This window comes from Pogona vitticeps, chromosome 3, assembly GCF_051106095.1.
Source record: "Pogona vitticeps strain Pit_001003342236 chromosome 3, PviZW2.1, whole genome shotgun sequence".
Classification (NCBI taxonomy): Eukaryota; Metazoa; Chordata; class Lepidosauria; order Squamata; family Agamidae; genus Pogona; species Pogona vitticeps.
The window spans coordinates 181,928,962-181,950,783 of NC_135785.1; the positions used below are offsets into that span (position 1 = coordinate 181,928,962).

The 21,822-nt window shown below is 40.2% G+C and overlaps 1 protein-coding gene across 4 annotated transcripts in view; it reads right to left on the minus strand.

Moving 5' to 3' along the window:
* Positions 1-1,302: 1,302 nt before the first annotated feature.
* The window catches only part of MID1 (midline 1), a 249,045-nt gene continuing 228,525 nt past the window's right edge, over positions 1,303-21,822 (minus strand). For all 4 annotated transcript variants that reach the window (XM_072994376.2, XM_072994377.2, XM_072994375.2 and 1 more), the window contains exons 5-10: positions 19,913-20,061; positions 14,643-14,770; positions 13,767-13,910; positions 5,758-5,919; positions 3,575-3,782; positions 1,303-2,595 (exon numbers count right to left, since the gene is read on the minus strand). In XM_072994376.2, coding sequence (XP_072850477.1) covers positions 2,247-2,595; positions 3,575-3,782; positions 5,758-5,919; positions 13,767-13,910; positions 14,643-14,770; positions 19,913-20,061 — 1,140 coding nt within the window. In that variant the 3' untranslated portion in view covers positions 1,303-2,246. The remainder of the gene's footprint in view (positions 2,596-3,574; positions 3,783-5,757; positions 5,920-13,766; positions 13,911-14,642; positions 14,771-19,912; positions 20,062-21,822) is intronic.

Below are 21,822 nucleotides of genomic sequence, written 5' to 3' on the forward strand. Positions count from 1 at the left end.
ACATTCCATTTCTTGAATGGATGAATACTTTTGTATGCATGATTCTCCACCACAGTACAATCAGAACGATTGTATTGTGTGTCCAATCCATTTTAAAAAGCCCTGTTCTGGAGAAGGATGAACTAGATCCCCTCCCATCCCTGCTGAACATTGCCATCTGGATACCAGTTTCTTTTAAAGAGCCCTGTCTTGCCTTGGTTTGGGACCTATAAGAACACGTGAGCTTTGTAGTTGAAGCACTATATTGTAATTAGATGTTTGCTTCCCCTCTACCAGTTTTAGATTAATAAATAAAGGCAAAGGATGTGAATCAAGACTCTATGTTTGTGACTAGTCCATTTGTGTAATACCCACAGATACAGGAAGTGTAAGATTCACAAAGATGGCTGACTCACCTATTTGACTTATGCTTAAGTGCCAAAATATAAAAATCCTACAGCATAGATATTTTGGTCACAAAGAATGATTCATCATCAGCAACAGACTATATAACAGTGAGATAGACCCTGAAGCCAGACACAGATGCAAACTTTGTGCATTTGGTCCTGTGTAACAGCAGGACAGAGCCATGCCCTCCATGACATGAAGACTTCATACATCTGTCCAGTGTATAGAATGCTATAAATGACCTAGCCAAACAGGTCAGATTCTACGCAAAGGGATAACTGGGCATAGTAGAAATGAGAGTATCTTAACAACAATATTTATTTATTTAACTCCTATGCCACCCACTCTACCCAAAGGTCTCTGGGCAGCTTTGGGTAGAGTGAGCGCCACCCCTAGCAAGAGGGCTGGACACTGAATCTCTCGGGACATTCTACCATTTACTTTTGGCACTTCTGTGTCTTGAATGGGAGTAAAGCTTTTTAAAAATTGATTCATAGTTTGATGAATGGTCACTTAAGTCTTTCTCTGTATATTTTTTCATTTTTATTTTCCCTCTGTTTGTAATTTTTCCCATCTATCCATCTGTCCATCCATTCATCCATGCCTACATACACACAGAGCACATACACATTTGTACCTTAGGATAACACTGCACACATTTGTTGATCTGGATCACAATTGTGAAAACTTCAAGAATCATATGTATTATTTAAAGTACGACAAGATGATTAGCACTTTCCCCCCAGTATGAATCATAAATCATTTTAGTCCTTCACTCTCCTCTCATCAGTTTCACAGATGTCACAATATAAATATAACGATGTATATCTGTGGTGATATTTGTATATAATTGAATTTACATAGATGTAGTCCAAGCCGTGAATCTGAAGCTTCAAATACAATGACACACTGAAGTGCAGCCTCTTTCCAGGCACTGTTTACCAAACAGATACCTGCACTATTTTTATTGATACACTATAAGAGAATATAACAAAATGCTCACATTTAAGTTTAAAATCAGTTGTACGTTGCCCAACTCTAGTACTGCATATGTGGGTGCTCTGTGTACCTTATAAATGATGTGTATTCACATCGATACCACTACATCTTGACTATCAGTTGACCTCTGTGGCGCTTTTACTTATAGCTCAGACATGTTCTGTTCCAGTACTGCTGGTTTTCTGAGACAAAATTAAAATGTACATATCTTTATAAGTGACGAAGATGAAGTATCAGTAGATAAGAAAACTGCTGTCAGTAATATTGATTGCCAGCTGAATGAGACATGGATATTTCCTAAAGTACTGTATATGTTAATGTGCTCCAAGCTGAACGGGTGGCTTTATGTAGTACAAGTGGCATGTAAAAAAAAAAAAACACAACACAACACCCTATAAACAAAGCTCCAAAAATTAGTATTGAATACGCCTCTCAAATAATTCCAACTTGCTTTTTCTTATTATAAAATCAAAATATGAGAAATCACTAATAAAAGCTTTGTGATAAGAGCCCTTAATGTGCAAAACCAAGTTGTTCTAATGAGGTGCCCAAATGCAAATATCCAATCCAGGGTTTCTTCTTATTTTTTTTTTTATAAATAATTTATAAATTTTCCTGAAAGAGACTAAATACAAAAGCATTTTGAGAAATTATTAAAGCCATATCTTGCCTTTAATAAAAGAAATAATCTGGAAAGACTGAAGAAGCCATCCCATCCTGAGTCCTGGCTTGAAGCATTAGGGACACGTGGGTGTGAAATGTATTTCTGTTCACGATCCCACCCCCCACCAGTCATAATTCAGTGGGAAGAATATAGGTGCTCCACTGGACATTCATCATCCATCTCAGTTCAGGAAAAATCACGGCAATTGCTCAATGGAATCTAAGTGGTCTGGGATAGGAAGTCCTGTTATTATCGTCAGACACTTGTTCCAAACAGTAAATGTCGGGCACACAGGCTGTGCAAATGTAATGTCAAAAGTGTGAAGATGGAGAGAGTTCAAAGCGTCATAAAAGGCCAAGGAACCATTGTCGTAGTCCAACAAAATGCCAACACGGCGAAGATGGGGTGCAGGCTCAATTGGAATTTCTTTGCTGTTGTGTCTCACAATCCATGTATTATTACAACGACAAAGAACCCAGGAGGCAGAATTCTTCCCAATCCACTCATGTTTTGGGGCTGACTTATAAGAAATGCCAACAGCATACCTAAAAGACAACAGAGTTTTAAGAAAATGCATATTTCATGTCACACAGGTTTCTACACCTTAGCTCAGTGCACTGTGCACATCTCTTTTTCTTGATGCCTTTCATATTCTCATGAGCTAACAGCTAACTGAAATGTCAACACATATTTAATTAATGTTCTCCCTTACATTGTAAGAAAGAGGTCATGCAAATCTTCTTGCCCCAGATAGTCTGTGCTGTAACAGTGCCAAGTCATTAAGCTTGAACACTTAGCATGGATATGATCTGACCTATGTATTTTGACAAAGCTGAACAGAATAGTTATTAGCAGAATACTTGTTCAATTGGCAACTACCAATTCTCTTTCTTTGAGACTATGGATGGCTGACCACCTTCTTGCTTTGCTCACAAAGTCATGGGGATAGGCCAGTGTATATTGTATTCTCAATTTTCACAAGGATTAGGTAAAAATTTATCACTTTGAATAATCAACCATTACTTTTTCACCACACCTAAATTATAGGTTAGACTTAAAATCCTACAGTTCAGCACAAGAGATGAGATGTGGACCATCCTTTGCAACTACCATTAAATGTGTAGTTCGCATTATCATCACACCTCTGAAGTGTCATAGGGCTCCAGAAATAAGAAGCAAGTATAATGCAGATTAAAATCATACAAGGCCTTGCTTTGTTCTCTGTTTCTGGACTAGGCCACAAAATGTAGGCCCTCTCCACAAATTACCTGCTGGAAATTGCTGTTCACCCATCCATTCCCACCCTTGATCCTAACTGGAGGAGAATCTGGTCTGACCTTATCAGATTTGTCTTATTGAAATATGAGCCCATGGACTGAACTATTCATCCTGCAGTTTATTTTGTAGAAGTAGTTTTTCAGATGCTAAATATCAGACATTGTAGAAAATGGGAAAAAAAATCTAAATTCAATTCCTCATAAACTGAAGGAAAACTTGTCTTGATGGATGATGCGACCCACCTACCATGTACTTCCACTGATAACCACTTCCCAGTAGTGACGCCCACTGTCAATAAACACATTGCCAGCTACTCCATAGCTTCCTTGGCTGGTAAAACGTTCAGGTGTGTGGCTCTTTTTAGAAGAGGTTTCATCACGCTCCACTGTCAAATTGTCATGAGACACTTTCAGCTTTCTGTGAGCAGACTTAGGATCCAGCTTGAATGGTTGGCCTTGAACATGAACAAGATAAACAAGATTTTAAAAACCTGCTGAACTTTCAAAAAGGGGAACTGGATTATAGCCATTTCATACAGGGCTTGATTTTTCTCCCATTAGACCTAACAGCAGCCATTCATTTTTCACCCAGAATTACCATGGGGAGTGGAGTCAGTAAAACTTATTTCCTGGCATCATAGCTCTGCTCACTATGAATTATGCCTATGGTATTTGATTTTGCATATTTGTTTGAAGTGTGGCTTACCATCATAAGGAAATACCTTCTCAAGGATTGATGGTTTCACTATGAGCCTATCCTAACATTCTGTTTGACATCTGAAGCACAGCTCATTCTCCTCAGTCCACTTTGTAATGAGTCACATGGGAGCAAGGGAAAGGTGTTTTTCACTGCAGTGGCCAAACTGTAGAGCATGGGCCCTGAAGATGACTGTCTATCTTTCACAACAAGCAACGAAAACTAGGAATGGACTACAACTCTCAAGCTGCCGAAGGGGTTCCAGAATATATTGTCCAAAACAAGTCTGGGACATATAGTTCTGGGATATACAGTCATCTGTCTGATCTACTTTAACTTGGCTTCCTGCACTGAACAGGTGCAGGAAGACAACTCCATTATTCTGTGATTCTATTAAACAAAGAACATTTTCCATGTCTCTCTAAAACATGGCTTCTCAGAAAAGCTTTGGGCTTGACTTAATGATCGTGCTATGTTTTTCCGGCTGTTTTTCTTTTTCCTCAGTGGTTATATCACAAGAATTACAAACTTATTTTAATCTAGTGACTGTGAACTTCTTGAGGGTTTGTATTAGAAAGATGGGATACATGTATCTGAATAAATAAAAAAGAAGTAAATATAAGTTAGAAAAGTAAGCTTCAGAATTCCTTGTCATACATGTTTATTTTCTTCTCTATAGTGTTTGTTTCAATTCTATGCCACCTTTCCCCTAGTGAAGTGACCTACTAACTACATTTTTGAAATACACTTTTCTCACAGCCAGTTAGGCTAATATTTTTACTTTTGCGCCAGCAAGGGCCAAATGCAATTAGAAGAAGATCCTAACCACGTTAAAATTAATTGTTAAAATTAAGATTAAAAACATTTCAATTAATTAAGACATAGAAAGAGTCAGGATTCCACAGCCACACGGGTTAAGGAAGGATGGCTGTTTCCAGATAAGGAGAAATGGGAGAGCGGATCATGGCAACAGCAGCAGCAGAGGTAGGAGGACAGAGGTTATGTGGGTTATGTGTATGCATGAAAGGATGAGAGGGAACGATAGGAAATTGATTAATCAGCTCAGCTTGTACAGCTCAATCTCCAAGAGGACTTTAAAAAAATCATACATCCCTAGCCACCAGCTGAGCTGTAGTCCAAGCCATCTAAAAAAAGAGAAAGGCAACTTAAATTACAAAAAGGGCCAAGAGTAAATAAGAAAACATCACTGTGTCAACCACAGTAACATACGCGATTATCCCCCCCCCATGGTTTCATTTAGAAGTAATGACCTAGTACTGTATTTAATTTAATCTTTAACTTAACAACGAAAAACTTTACCCAGTACTGTTAATTTAAACTGTATTAGAGTTTTGGGTCACCTAAATAAAATTTTAACCAACTGGCCCTGTCGTCCTACTATCCTGCGTTCTGGCACTACTGGTGTTAGGCAGACCAATATTGCCATCTTGTACATGTTTGCTCAGTTACAATTTCAACTGAATTCAATAGGCTTTAACTGCCAGTAAAGAGAATGCAAATAAACTTTCTGTAAATGATATTGGTGGTTTGACAGGCCGAAGTACCTTAACAGACATTCCTGCTATATGAAATAAAAAGTGTGCAACTGAGAACAGTGCTCAAATGTGAGATCCACACTTCGCCAGTGTGTTGTTGTTCAAGTGTCAAGCTGAGTGGAATTGGGATGAGGGAAATGGATGGATAGAGAGTGAGATAGATGTAATATTACTCACTGTTTGTCTTCAGCTTTCCAGGCTCACTGTTTCGGCTGCCAGCCTGATTAATGGCCTTAACAACAAAGATGTACTTGGTGCCACTCTGCAGCCCATGCACTGTGTAGTGGTTTTGTTTGATATTTGGAACAATCATCCAGCTGTCGGCTGAATTACACAGACCTGTATTCGAAATCAAAGACATTAGTCACTTTATGGAGGGATTTATCAGATGCACCCGAACAATCAGATGAACCTGGAAATGTCCTTACACAACCTAGAAGAAAATTAGTTCTTTCTTTTTTTTAACAAATGGTATGATCCTGGCCAACTAGAACATTGATTTTTCCACTGACTGATAGCCACTGCTCTTTATGCCTCAAACTCAGGTATAAAAATAACATGAACTTTAGCAGAAAATACATTTGCAGGGTTGTTAGTTCTAAATGGTGCATGGCAGTTCAAATTGCCATTTTAATGTGTCTGTGTCACACACAACAGAGAGCACTAGGCGAGTGAATTTGCTTTGATTCAACTGCTCAATATCCCCTTCCAGATCACAGGAAAACTCTTGAGTTAGAGGAAAATGCTACAAACATTTCCCTTGCTAGGCATGATTTCATTGCAAATGATCCTTAAATTCTGCAGGAATGCCATGTAGACTATTTAAACTTGCAGTTTTGCTGTCTTTAGTAGATGAAAGAAAAGGGGCTAAACTGGCAGAATGATACAAACAATCTGAAGGAGATTCAAGAGACAACCCTTTTAGAGTTTGCACTGTGAATTAAAGTCTGAACAAGCTGTACATGCTTCAGTTAATTAGCAAAAGAGCTGGTGTCAGGCTTTAGTGGGCCTTCAGCACAGTGCTCCAGTGCCTCCTATGGAGCTGTCCAAGCCCCTGACCAGCACTGCTGCCACCTCTGTTCTCAGATAGGACACCCACCTACGGCTCCTATCAGTCACTATCTGTTAAAAGGTTTCAAAGTATGTAAATTAACTTAAGGACTGGTTTTGACAGTGCCACTTTCACAGCTGAGCAGAAGTGTTAACTCTCAGGTTTCTTGAGTCTTAAGTTCAACGCTCTGTCCACTACACTGTACTGGTTCCCATATCTCTATAATCTATATCAATATTGGTGCCTGTGTCTATAATGCACATTTCCTTTCGTAGGATATGGCTGACATCTGGGGAATCTGTAATGCTCTTGTGAGGCTGGTCCTAGAAAACCTTAGATCTCTTTCAGTTATATGAACCATAAGTATAGAAGTAGTTGTGATGTACTAATCTTCCCAGTCAATTCTGGGGTTAAATTTCAAAAACTAGTGTTTTAAAGGATGGAAGGCTCCCACATATGATCAAATAACACATTCTAAAGGCTTCATTCTACAAAACGAACGGAATGTAAATTAGAGACTACTGGAACAGAGTGTTGACCATAATGAGGTATCATGTAGGGTTTGTGAGATACTGGGGACGGGAAGAGAGGAAGGATTCTTTTCTTTTTATAATCTGGATGTAATCATTCATAAAACTCTTTTTCTCTCTAGGATTTGTTACTGTTCAGAGTTCAAAAAACAGATGGGGGAAATATATTCTAACTGAACTGTCTTGTTACATTTACTGTTGGGTCTGTTGCTTCAGCACAACAATGAAATATACAAGCAGTGCAAAAGTCACAGGAAGGCTATATAATCTCCTGAGCATTTCAAACATTTAAACTAAAAATGCGGAAATTATATTAAAGAATAAAGTCCAAAATCCACAATCAAGTAATCCTTTTATTAGGGCATATGACGCTTCCTCCTGAGAACTCACATGTGGCTGGAAAATAATAAATAAAGGCTGTATGATGAATACTTTTTATTTGCCTTTTTTCAGTGTATTATTTTAATATATTTAAGATCTGGTGCATTATATATTATAACACATAGAGGTACTTAGGAGTAGGAGTAATTATTAATGGAACTTTTATTCCATAATATTTTTCCTGCACAAGAATTAATGTGAATAGTTATCTCAGAGGGAATGCACATACTCCCTGTTACATGGGAATGGAAAATCCAAATGGACAGATCCTCAAGTGATAGCTTTTTACAAAACCCACACAGAAAGCTGTTTCCCAGTCTGGCAAATATAATCTTTTCCACATTTATTATTCCATGGAATTACATTCAAGTGCTTGCCTGGGGGGTGGGGGTGCTGTTGTATTACCAGCCCACAATTAAGGGCCATGCTCCAAATCCTTATTGATTTTCCATTCTCAAAGCTACACGTGATAGAGTTCTATGTATGTATTCCACATGCATACTGTGCTCTTTTGTCCATCTAGTCAAGGGAGGCTCCATGTGTGAGCAGATAATTACAGCAATACATTTTCTAAGAGGGAAGAAATGAAACTAGTAAATGGGGTGGTGGAGGAGTTAAAAATTGGAGCCTGTCTCTTGGCCCCAAAGGCAGGAGTCTCTCCAGACTAGCCAGCCTCCTGAACATTGAGCCACTGGTGAAATTTGATGGTTATATCATATATGATTTTGCATGGCTAATGGATGCAATTTTTCGTATTCAGTTCTAATTTCAGTGTAGGAAAATGGCTGTGAATGAAGGAGTCTTAAATCTTGTTAAATAGGAAAGAACAGCTATATTGCCAAAGCGTGCTGTTTGATGAGTTCACAACCACTTAACTGTTTTTTATTGCAAGGTCCCACTGCCCAGTGGAATCTATGCTTTCAACAAACTGCAATAAACTTGTTTTCCTAAAGTGTGACAACTACTTGAGTTTATGCCAGGGGCTACATACTGACCTGCATATCATTGCTGTGTGGACAAAATTCATTACTTCCTTAACTGACCCTTCCAACAAACATAGGATATTAGACATCCAAACTTATCATTAAAAAACCCGGCTCTTCTAACTCCCAGAATCTGAACTGAATCACAGTTTGGTCCACTGAATAGAGAAAATAACTGAAGAAAGCATAGGACTTGAACACAGTTGGTTGAACACAGTATTCTTTCTTATTAATTCATTGGCAGATGCTACAGATGACCCTCTCAGTTTAGGATGAACTTTGCACTTTCCTACTGTGGATTATTAAGACTTGTGTGTGTGTGTGTGTTCATCTGTCAACGTGTACACACACACACGTATGTATATGTATATGAATATGCATATGTGTGTATATATGAACCTACAGTGGTGCCTCGCAGAACGGGCACCTCGTAGAGCGATGAATTCGATCTACGAGGCCGTTTTTGCGATCGCAAATGCGATTGCAAAACGGTGCCCGTATAGGCGGGAAATCACAGAGCGAAGGTCGGTAAGCTGCTCGCTTACCGACCTTCGCTTTGCGACCCGACAATCAGCTGTTCCGCGGCTTCAAAATGGCTGCCGGAACAGCCGAAAGGGGCCGGGCCGCAGCATTTTCGCGCCCTTTGTAACCATTTCGGGGCTTCCGGCAGCGTTTTGGCGCCCTCCCCTTGCTTACCAAGGGCGCAAAAAAGCTGCACCCTGGCCCCTTTCGGCTGTTCCGGCGGCCATTTTGGACCCGCCGGTCAGCTGATCACAGCCATTTTCGCGCCCTCGTTCTGCGAGGGGAGGGCGTGAAAATGACTGCCGGCATCGCTGTACGGTAAGTAAACGTGCCGATTGGAACACATTAAACGTAGTTTAATCCATTTCAATGGCTTTTTTACTTCCGTACAGCGATGTTTCACACAGCGAGGGTTAATCTGGAACGGATTAACCTCTCTGTGCGACGCACCACTGTATATACAGTACACACATAGACATATGCATAAAATAACAGGATAACAATTTTGGAAAAATGTAGGAAAGCAAGTTTATGGCATACAATTGATTAAAAAAAACAATTTAACTTACTGTAAGTGAAATGGCAATATCTCTACAATACACACCAAAAAAGCCTCTTTTCAATATATCATTTTTGTCCTCACATGTTAAAATGAAAGTTTGTAAGCAGAAGAAAAGGAGATGTCAGGAAATCAACATTCTGAGGTATACTTTAGAAACAGATCAGCCTGATCCCAGAATGTGCTAAATGGAGGCGGCAACCCTTAGGTGTGAAGGGATATGGCTGGTGAGGGAAAACAAGCAAAGATTTCCCACCTCCCTCCAAGTGGGGAAGCGTGTTCCACTCGCACATAGCATTCTTTGGAACACAGCCAATGGCTAGATCTTTTAAATACAAATTACAGAATTGTAATTGAATGATCCATTGTATTAAAGTTAATTTGCATAAAAATTGAAAGCAATTCATAATTCCATATTCTGAGCACTTCACACTGCGCTGTCCCTTATGAGAAGCTAGTAGGTTATCCAAATCAAGGCACACAATTAATTTTTGCCATCCCCTACACTATTAAGACAAGATGGTTTCATGCTGACTCATTATGAAGCTTCATTCCATGAAGTCTGGAATAACATCCTCTACTGTATTTCTCACAATGCAAAGGCTTTGTTCTAAAACCGCTCTCCAGTGCTTTGCAGCTGACGTACTGTCTTTACCCCACAGTATGCCTTCTGTCAGCATAATGCTATGCATGAAAATGGGTCAGAGAAAATGAAGCACAGTTTTATTACCACTTAGCTCTGCCTGTTTGTTAGTGATTAATCAAAGAAACCTTCCATACTATCCTTCACCCCTTTTATCTGCCTTGCCCTAATTCCTCTTAACTTTCTTTGGCTATGAGATGCAGGTGTCTAAAAAAGCTTATCATATTTATTTCCTGCTGCTCAAGACCTGTTCAAGAATATTTAACATCTTAAACATTTAGGCATTCATTTAGACATTACTCATGCAAATTAAGTGTTATCTGGAAGGTTCAGGGAATAATTTAGACATATCCTTTTAATATTTTGGAAACAAGGGGTCTTTTGGTATTTTAAAGACATAAGCTTTCATCAATGCACACATGTCTTCAGATACATGTCCACAAAAACAATAAGTAAAACTTGGTGGTCTTTAAGAGATTAGAAGACTGACTACCTGTTGTTTTGGGTGCAACAGACTACCCTTCTGAAAATTCATATTTTAGAATTTACACATCACACTACTATAAGTATTCAAGTCTGCATAATCTTAATCACTTAAGAAAAATGGCAGATAAGTCATTACTTTAAAGTTTTTCCACCAGTAGGAGACAGGCTTACTTTGAATCTAGATACTTGAGAATAAAAATTGCAAAATTTAAGACTTCTGAAAGACTTGACTCTACGCCTGATTTCAGAGACAGATCACTAAATAAAAATCAGTGCTCTTAAGTAATCACCATTTTTTTAAAAAAATAATGGCCAGGATTCTATAAGCATTTATGTAGACTTGGTGTAAGTTGTTACTGATAATTTGTGCTGTGGTGGAGTTTTACCATGTGGCTGGCCATGCATCTGACTGCATTCCAGCCCCTTTTCATTTAGCTGCAATTAGCTATGGCAAGTTACACAAAACTTACGAAAAAACCAATAGGATTCTAGCAGAAAAACTAAGGAATATCAATATGAGATGATCTGGCTATAAACCTCATAAAGTTACTTTCCAAACAAAATAAATACCTCTACCAAATATAATGGCTTTCCAGTGTAAATATGAATATTTACAACTTATCAGAATAGTCCTACTTCATTTTATCATCTGAGAAATAAACTGGTTCAGAGAAAGCCTTCACTATATACAAAAATATTGATACAATCAGAATCTAAACCTTTTCACCAACAATAAGTAATCTACTCTCATCACTACAGGGCACTGTGGAAAAGCAATAATTAAATAACTTAAACTAATGGAAACTGTAAAGCATGATAACTGACATAATGATATATGATTGATGCCTAGTGTTAGAGTGTAAAGACCGGGAAGTTAAACCTGATCCATGATTAAACAAACAGATTTGCGTGACAAGCCTGCAAGTATGGGGACAAGGTCAAACTGAATACAGTGGTGCTTCGCTTAGCGATTGCTTCGTTTAACGACAAAATCGCTTAGCAATGACTTTTTCGGAGCGTTTTTACACTTCGTTTAACGATGGTCCTTATGGGCGATTTTCGCTTAGCGATGATTGGGACCATGCTTCGCATAGTGATTAAATTTCGGTCCCCTGTTTCGCTTAACGATGGTTTAAACAGCCTCATGTTTGCTGTTTTTTAAATGTTTTTCTGTTATTTATAAAGTTAAAGTTTACTGTTTAAAATGTTTGAAATCATAAAGTGCACTTAATAAAACCTTTGTTAACCAAATTTGACTTTGTTCTGACTCTTTTTAAATTTGTTGTTGTATTTTTCCCCCCATTGAGATGCATTGAATAGGTTTCAATGCATTTCAATTGGGGAACTGCGTTTCACTTAGCAATGTTTCTTATGGCGATTTTCGCTTAAGGACGGCAATTCATTCCTATTGGAATGGATTATCTGGTTTTCAATGCATTTCAATGGGAAACCGCGTTTCGCTTAGCAATGAAATCGCTTAGCAGCGATTTTTTTTGGAACCAATTAACATCGTTAAGCGAGGCACCACTGTAATTTCGGTTTATTTCGGTTGCTAAACTCCTTAGATGTCATGTTATTATAGCACTAGATGTAATGTCACAGTCCAGTACATTTAGTGATAAATGGTGATGTATTGACATGCTAAATGCAATGATACAGATAAATGCTTAAACTTTTGAAACTGGCGCTTGTGGTTTTTAAGCATGCCACCTTTCAGATCCTTAGAAATCAGTGGCAAAAAATCTTACTGGGCAAAACAGGCAACTTAAGGACAATCACACAAACAGTCACCACACCCCTGGCTTGCTGCCCCTTGTTCTGCCAGGCACAAGACAGGACGTGCAATTGTTTATATAACTAAGAGATACAGGGGAGTGCAATGGATGGTTGAAAAGGCAGAATTGCTTGCATAATCATGTTTGACAATAGGATTCTGGCCAATAGAAATTTCTTCTTTCTTAAATTAGGGTCCTTTATTTTCATCATCATCTTCTGACATGTTGTATTTGCAGCAAGTACACTTGCTAGCCTTTAAAATACTATCTAGCCCCTGCACCTGCACAGGAATTATGAAATCCTTTCCTTCTTGGATGTCTTTGTTCAATGTCCTTTTCATGGTACAATATTCTGTTTGCAATATGATGTGCATAACTCATGCATTGCTGCTGTGCCTCTGGTTTATTTTGTGATGATATTTTGTCTTTGCTCTGTAAATGGGTGAGTGTATCATTGATCTGTTGATAAAATTGCATGGATCTGACCCTTTACACCATGTGCCCTTTGAAAACCTCTGTCACAATTTGTTTGTCTTCAAGGTATCATGTGACACCTTCCTTAAACTTTAATTTATTTAATTTAAATTCACTGCATTTTCATTTGTAGCAGATTGTAAACCATTTCTATGAAAACGAATGGATATGTCTTGACATCAGCTACAGATCAGAGCCTGGAAGTAACACATTTCAAGTAGTGATGTAAAGTGTTATGGGGGAGGGGGATAATAAGGATACAACCATGTCCTTTTTGAAAAATAATGATGTGTAACAGAGTTAAAAAAATGTTTGTGATTACTAACATTTACTTTTCCTTTCAAAACACTGGGGGGCATTTGAGGAAATTTGCAATTTCCTCCTTTATTTTTGGTATGTGTAAAATCATCATCATCATATCAAAACTTAAACATTTTAGCAGCTAATGTGATAAATTTAAAGTAGCAAGTAGCCGCTGGTGCATTACTTTGCTCATTTTTTTGCATCCAATGCCTAGCATGTAGCCTTTGAAAGATACAATTCTGAGATTTTTCATACATCTCATAGCAGGTAGAACAACTTACTGTCCAAAATTAGGTGTATCATTACTATGGTCTTTAATTCTTAATGCAAATTGTAGAGCATAAAAATAAAGGTCCTTTCCTTTTTGTATTTTGCTGCCTTTTTGGTATTTTAGTTTTTGGTTTGTTTGTTTAAATTAAGGAACCATTTGCTGAAAATCAAAATTAATCACAGCTGGATTCAGAATGGTTTGTACTTACTAACTACATTAGCTTGTCCGGTAAAGATGGTATACTGAAGCTCATAGGAGACTACACTGAATTCATCATCGGATGTCCAGTGAACTGTGATGGTGTCATAAGAAGCGGTGCACAGCTCTTCTCTGATTGTTGGAGGGTTAGGCGCTGGGAAGAACCAAAAACAACAGTTAATATTTGTTGGATAGCCCTGTTGCACTCCATTCACCCATTTGTTGCTCCCAACTGCTTTCTACAGTCTCACAAGCATGAAGTAAAAGCAATCAAAGATGCATTTTCGAAAACTATATACCTTGAAATATTTTGTCTTTAATATATATGTTACTGCACTTGGTGGCCACAAGGTCCTGTCCCACAATGCCGCAGATGCAATATTATTTTTGAGATCTATTGGGATGGGGAAGCAGCCTCTTCAAAGCTGAACGACTCCTTACGGCCGCTAGCAAAGATTTTGGAAGCTAATTTTCTTAGAGCTAAATTCAGCACTAATAAAACACATCTTACTGAAAGCAGTAGACTGAAAATATGTTATCCATATATGGATGCATATTCCACTAAAAGCCATGACACTGTAGCTGAATCTGAAAGTTACTTTTACATAATCATTGTTTAGAATTACAGGAGTGGATTGAATGTCTACAGTCATACTAGATCAAGGCCAAGTTACACTAGATGAAGAAAAGGTGATGCCAAGACCCGGGGGGGGGGGGAGGAGGAGCCACTCTGATTGAAAAAGGGTGCAATAACGAATGCAATATGCCTTCTTAAAAGATCATCTGCTGAACAGCATTAATTTAATTTTATCCAGTAAACTATCCATAAAATATCTACATTAAAGTGGATTATTCCAATTTTTTAAAAAATATTCTACTTTCTTACCTGTAAGATAATCAAGACATTCCAAAAGTTTCTTTTCCCTGGTAAAATCCAGTGCAAAAGTGTCAAAAGTGTCGTTGAGATTAATTTCAGGAATTAGAACCTGGGACGATGCGGTTGCCATGGCGACCCTGAAGTGGAAGGAAACAGGGCACAATTTGAGCTTGGACTCAGTCTTGGAAATTAACTTTGGGTATCAAGAACAAGTGCCACCAGAATAACTAAACTACTGTATTTTTTGCACCATAAGACTCACTTTTTCCCCACAAAACAGGGGTGTGGAAAGTCTGTGCGTCTTATGGAGCGAAGAAAACAGATTATATTTTCCTGTTTTCTTCTCCTAAAAAATTGGTGCGTCTTATGGAAAGGTGCGTCTTATGGAGCGAAAAATACGGTAAATAGTGTAGTGAAATAGATTATTTTGAAGGTGAAAGTAACACACACTCCCTTATTCAGATGAAACATAGGAAGCTATTTAATATCAGTCCAGACCACCCCTTCTCAACAGGGGCCATATGGCCCCTGGGGGGGGGCCCTCTGGCACATTTGAAGGGGGCAACAGACTAGAAACAATTCTTCACATACTACCTTAAAAGATTAGTTACATTACTTATACAGTATAATCCTGATTTGGCCTATATTTTTTTTTCATACAGTATTCTGATTACCGCCATGGCAAAATAAAATAAAATAAAAAATGGTTGAGAGTGGCTGGTCCAGACGGCTGTCTACTTAGCCCAGCATCATCTACTCTAAATGGCAGTGGCAGCTCAGGGTTCTGGGAAGAATGTTGCAAGACATTTTGATGACTGAAGTGAAGCAGCAAATGCCTGTTGGCTCCCAAGCAACTAACAAACAAAGGTCTGCTGAAGAGCCCAGTAAATCAAGTGCAGAAGATCCAAAGCCAGAATCCAAAAGCAGTCCAAAATCTTGCCAGTCCGACAGTCTCAGAACAAACAGGGAGAGACTGAGTTTAGTCAAGTCAATCCACAATGTCATACATGGCTAGTGGTTCAGCCATGAGGGTTAGGGTACACGCATCAGGAACCAGAGATGCTGTCTCTAGCAAAACTCCCAGTCCAAGCCAAATGTTTGCATATCTGCACAGCTGGAGACCCATCCAGAGCTGGGAGGTGGTCCAGCCAGCTTCTCTGATCGAGGCACAGAACTACCTTCTTCTGAGTGTTCAGCCTCCTGGAGCCCTGAGGGTCTATGGTATGCAGAATCTGGCAGTTCCTCCCCCATGACAGGTTTGTCTCACAAGGCCATAACAAATGAGACAATAATCCTGTACAACCACTTCAAGGTGCCCAGTATCCAAATCAAGACAAATTATTTTATAACACAAGGCAGAAGCCCCTTAAACTGTAGCCTGGCACAAGGGCATACAAAGTAACAGCTTTTTCAACTGGCAAAGATATGACAAGCCCATAATGGAATTGTAAGTAGATTCTTATGTTTTGAAAAGATTAAGGAAAGAATTCACATTTACTCAAGCATAGAGAAAAAAAAATTCCTGCTATACAGTAGGGAATATGCTAATCTTGCCAGTTTGGAAATAATCATACTGGCTGCATGCTTATTCACGATTCCTGGTGGATTCAACTGTTATGGTTGTTCAGTGGACCTCTTTCCCAAAACAAAAGTTTATTTATGTGCATGATTCAGAAGAGCAAATTTGGAACACATAATATCCACGAACTGGTAATTATGTTTGGTTCAGATGAATGCAGCAAAACATACGAAAACATGCCCTCAAGGATACACTCATTAGGCCCATAAGAAAGAAACCTAGTTTGGCGGCGGACGAAATTGGCAATTATAGGCCCGTCGCCAATGTTTCTTTCTTAAGCAAGGTAGTCGAGAGGGTGGTGGCCGATCAGCTTCAGGCGTTCCTGGATGACACAGAGGCCCTGGATCCATTCCAATCGGGCTTCAGGCCGCGCCATGGAACAGAGACGGCATTGGTCGCCCTGTGTGATGACCTGTTGAGGGAGGCCGACAGAGGCAAAATGTCTCTGCTGGTCCTCCTCGATATCTCAGCGGCCTTTGATACCATTGACCACGGTATCCTCCTGGGGAGGCTCACCGAGTTGGGAATAGGTGGCCGGGCATTTGCCTGGCTCCGTTCCTTCTTGGAGGACCGTCCCCAGAGAGTACAGCTTGGGGAGAATGTCTCGGCCCCGTGGAGCCTCAATTGTGGGGTTCCACAGGGGTCGATCATCTCCCCCATGCTGTTTAACATCTATATGAGGCCGCTGGGGGGGGTCATCAGGGGGTCTGGAGCCCTGTGCCATCAATATGCGGATGACACACAGCTCTACATCTCCTTTTCTCCAACTACAGGAGATGCCGTTCTGTCCCTTCAGCGCTGCCTGGAGACCGTTCTGGAATGGATGCAGGAGAATGGGCTGAGGCTGAACCCGGACAAGACGGAGGTACTGAGGGTGGGCGCTCCCACAGTTGGGGATTTGGGAAACTCCCTCATTTTTGGGGGAGTGACCCTGCCTGCCAGGGATGGGGTTCGCAGCTTGGGGATTCATCTGGACCCGGCGCTCACTATGGAAACCCAGGTGGCGTCCGTGGTCCGCACCGCATTTTTCCATCTTCGGCGGATAGCCCAGCTGCGACCCTACCTTGATGTGGGGGCTCTCAACACTTTGGTACATGCGCTTGTAATCTCAAGATTAGACCACTGCAATGCGCTCTACGTGGGGCTACCTTTGAGGCTGCTGCGGAAACTACAGGTGGTGCAGAATGCTGCGGCCAGATTACTCAGTGGAGTGAGAAGATACCAACATATCTCGCCCACTCTGGCCGCATTGCATTGGCTGCCCATCCGATTCCGCATCGACTTCAAAGTGTTGATGCTTACTTACAAAGCCCTAAACAGTTTAGGACCTCAATATTTGGTGGAACGCCTTCTCCCACCTAGATCTACCCGTGTCACCTGTGCGAGCCAGGAGGTGAGGCTGAGGAGCCTGACGCCGAGAGAGGCCTGGAAGGAAAAGACCAGAAATCGGGCCTTCTCGGCGGTGGCTCCTCGCCTCTGGAACAACTTACCTCCTGAGATTCGCGCGGCTCCCTCGCTGGGCATTTTTAAGAAACAATTGAAAACACTGATGTATAGGCAGGCTTTCCCAACAGATAATCCCTGATGATTTTTCTTTTATATTCTTTGATTTCTATTTTTGTCTATTTGTAATGTTTTTAATAATTTTATTGTTGCTCCGATTGTAAGCCGCCTAGAGTGGTCTAGTATGACCAGATAGGCGGGATAGAAATAAAATAAAATAAAATAAAATAAAATAAAATAAAATAAAATAAAATAAATAAATAAATAAATAAATAAATAAATAAATAAATATTGTTCCAAATAATGTTGATACCTCTTTTTTCAGGTTTATGAACCTTGTTTTCAAAATAAAGTGGGCACGCTAGTAGTTCCAATATAGCCACCCTGTGAACATGCTATGCCACTGCCAGGCACTCTTCACATGTAAATGCCATTTGTGTTCAGCAGTTTCTACACATGATTGGGCTGTACCACCAAGATTTCTATCATGTTCATAATGCTTTCCAAACAGAAATTACCTAGGGCATCTCAACAGCTACATATGCATCATTTATATGAAAGCATGAAGGCACAGGAATGGCACCTCTATGTGAACAGCGCTGTTGAGCTGATAACATAAAACATATACTTCCTGAACCAGCCTGATAAAAATGAATGACAAAAGTGGTCCTTATATACCACATAATGGACCACTGAGTGTGTGAGTTATGCTACACTGATGTTAAGTGTCTTTGCACTGAAGAGTCATTGCCAGAATCCTGTGAGTTTTATACGTGCACATAAGGAAAAATGCAGAAGACACAACAACTAGTTTAAGTTAATCAACAAGGTGGTGGTTGTGTGCTTAGCCATGTGATTTTTCTTGCACTCAGCAGGTGCTAAGGGATCTCACAAGGATTTAAAATTCCTCAGTTATGTGTCTTCTCATGCCAAAAGTGCCTAAATCAACCTGGACAAGAAATCTGGTAAGTATTATTTCCATCTTTAATCCTCACCTAGGCAGACTGGAGTTCAACAACTTCTAGAGAGGCACATGTTCCTCCCTCCATGCTATAATTTACATTTATATCTTTCCTTGTAAACACATTGTTTCAAACATAATTTCCATTACATACAGTGGTGCCTCGCACAGCGAGGTTAATCCGTTCCGGATTAACCCTCGCTGTGTGAAAGCATCGTTGAACGGGGTAAGAAAACCAATTGGAACGCATTAAACAGTGTTTAATGCGTTCCAATTGGGCTGAATACTCACCATTCAACGATGCTTCCGGGCGGCTGGCAGCCATTTTCGCGCCCTCCCCTCGCTGAACGAGGGCGCGAAAATGGCTGCGATCAGCTGTCCGGCGGGTCCAAAATGGCTGCCGGAACAGCCAAAATGGCCGGCCGCAGCATTTTCGCGCCCTTGGTAAGCGAGGGGAGGGCGCGAAAATGCTGCGCGCAGCCATTTCGGCTGTTCCGGCAGCTTTTTTGCGCCCTCCCCTCGCTTACTAAGGGTGCGAAAACGCTGCGCGTGGCCATTTTGGACCCACCGACCAGCTGATCGGCGGGGTCGCAAAGCGAAGGTCAGTAAGCGAACCGCTTACCGACCTTCGCTCTGTGAATTGTGCCCTATCTAGGTGCCGTTTTGCGATCACTTTTGCAATCGCAAAAACGGCACCGTTGCGCTCTCTACGGAGCGACCATTCTGCGAGGCACCACTGTATATGGAAACTCTACAGATTCTGACATCATTTCAGAAGACATGTCTCACTAATACTCAATATCTCCCCTCTGAATAGTGATGATACTGAGGTCAGGACATGGGGAACAATTGCATCAGGCTAGTTTCTGTTAGAAACAGAATGGCTGACTTTGGTAGATAGTTCTCAGCTTTTGGTGCTGTAGAGTGGTGGTTTTCAAACTTGGGTCCCCAGATGTTCTTGGACTGCAATTCCCAGAAACTTCACCACTTGCTGTGCTGGCCAGGATTTCTGGGAGTTATAGTCCAAGAACATCTGGGAACCCAAGTTTGAGAACCACTGCTGTAAAGGATTTAGACTTCCATTCCTGGAAAGTCCTGGCTATCGGCCATGCTGTCTGGGGTTCAAGCCCCAAACATCTTGAAGCCGAAAACATCTTGAACATCTTGAAGGCCAAAGGTGGACAACCACCAGATTATGTCCCGTCTAACCATCTTTAGATGGTCTTATGCTATTACCTTTCTGTTATGCTTTTAGCAGACTGCAAGAAGCGTGCATGATCATTCTCCTTTAGTGATTGCTCAGCTTGTGAGATTAGAGATGTGGAACGTTCAATGCATTGTTTGCAATTAGCTATCTGCTGGGCCAGTTTTCTCAGTCTCACCACCTGGGGGGAGGAGACAGAAACAGGAGAAAACAATTAGATCCACAATGAACAACCCACACACAAATAAATCATGTATTTTTCTATTTGTACATCTTGGTGGCCATTGTATAAATAGGGTGCTAATGCAAGCAGCTTAACTGAGAAGCAAGAAACTAGTTTAGGTAAAGGTAAAGGTTGCCCTTGACAATTTTTGTCCAGTCATGTTCGACTCTAGGGGGCGGTGCTCATCCCCGTTTCCAAGCCATAGAGCCAGCGTTTGTCTGAAGACAATCTTCCGTGGTCACATGGCCAGTGCAACTTAGACACGGAACGCTGTTACCTTCCCACCGAAGTGGTCCCTATTTATCTACTTGCATTTGCATGCTTTCGAACCGCTAGGTTGGCGGGAGCTGGGACAAGCGACGGGAGCTCACTCCGTTGCGTGGATTTGATCTTACGACTGCTTGGTCTTCTGACCCTGCAGCACAGGCTTCTGCGGTTTAGCCCACAGTGCCACCACGTTTACACCAGCTTTAATATAAGCTGAAACTGTTTGAAATAAAAACCTTATTCTCCATTCTGAGGAGATTCAAAATAAGCACAGCTAGCAGATTTTCTGATAGTGGAAACTCACTTTGCACCAGTCTTTGCCTCTTGAAGAACCAAAGTCTATTGTGGCTGCCATTTCCCCCAAATTGATGTCTTCAAAGCTGCTTACAAGGTGTCTTACATTTTACTGTAAATTTCTGGGCTACTTTACAGGAGAGGTGATCTGAGAACAAAGCCTGGCTAAAAGGAATCATTTGTATTGACTGACAATAAAATAAATTTTCATCCATACTAGCTTCCATTTTTGCAGTTTTCTGTTGAAGTGAATTCACTTGAATAGAAACCCCCATGATGCATATCTGTGGCATATTGACAAATGTGTACACTGGAAAAGGAGAAGAAAAGGCTATTTCTGAAATGGAATGATCTGAAATTAAAAGCCTAAATTGAAAACCTGCCTATCTGTCCTTGATAAAAGAAGCCATCACTCCATGCTACAGACCAGACCGTATCATTTACAGCAACACCACTGCACAGTGCTAAGGGAAAGGAAAAAGGAAGTCTAATAATGCTGTAACTAAGGACATTAAGCTCCAGTTACATATTTAAAAAACTAGGAAACTGATGATTAAGTAGATTGGCAGCACATTTGGAATTTTATAGCAAAGATAACAAAACTTACAGGGTTGCATTTATTAAGCAATAAACACACATGCCATTACTTTGTTAGCAGACAATGAACTATGATAGGAAGTACATATCCTGAGCAAAAGCATGCTTCCAGAGTTTCAGATAGCAAAGTCCATAGTCAGCCATTCGTATGCATATTTTATATGTCAACATTTTAAGTCTGAACCATTTCAATTCATTTATTCTGGTGTTGGTGCTTTCAAATGAGGAATGGTGATTGACACTGCAGTCCTAAACATGTTTGCTCAGAAGTATCTCTGAATTCAATGGGAGTTGCTCCACAAGACACATGTTAACAAGTAGTTGCTTATAATGCCATCTAAACATTTTTACAATGTATATTCCTATTTGCTTTCTCCACAATGTTCTGTGCTGAGGACCTTTATCCTTAAGTAAAATCAAGGCAACAAACAGCATTTGGATAACATTGATAATTGCATTTTTCACAAGTGCAAAAAAAAAAAAAAAAAAAAAAAAAAAGCAAATACCAAAGGCAACATTTATTCATCCTATAATTTCCTTTAAAAAAATCTTTTTTTGAGG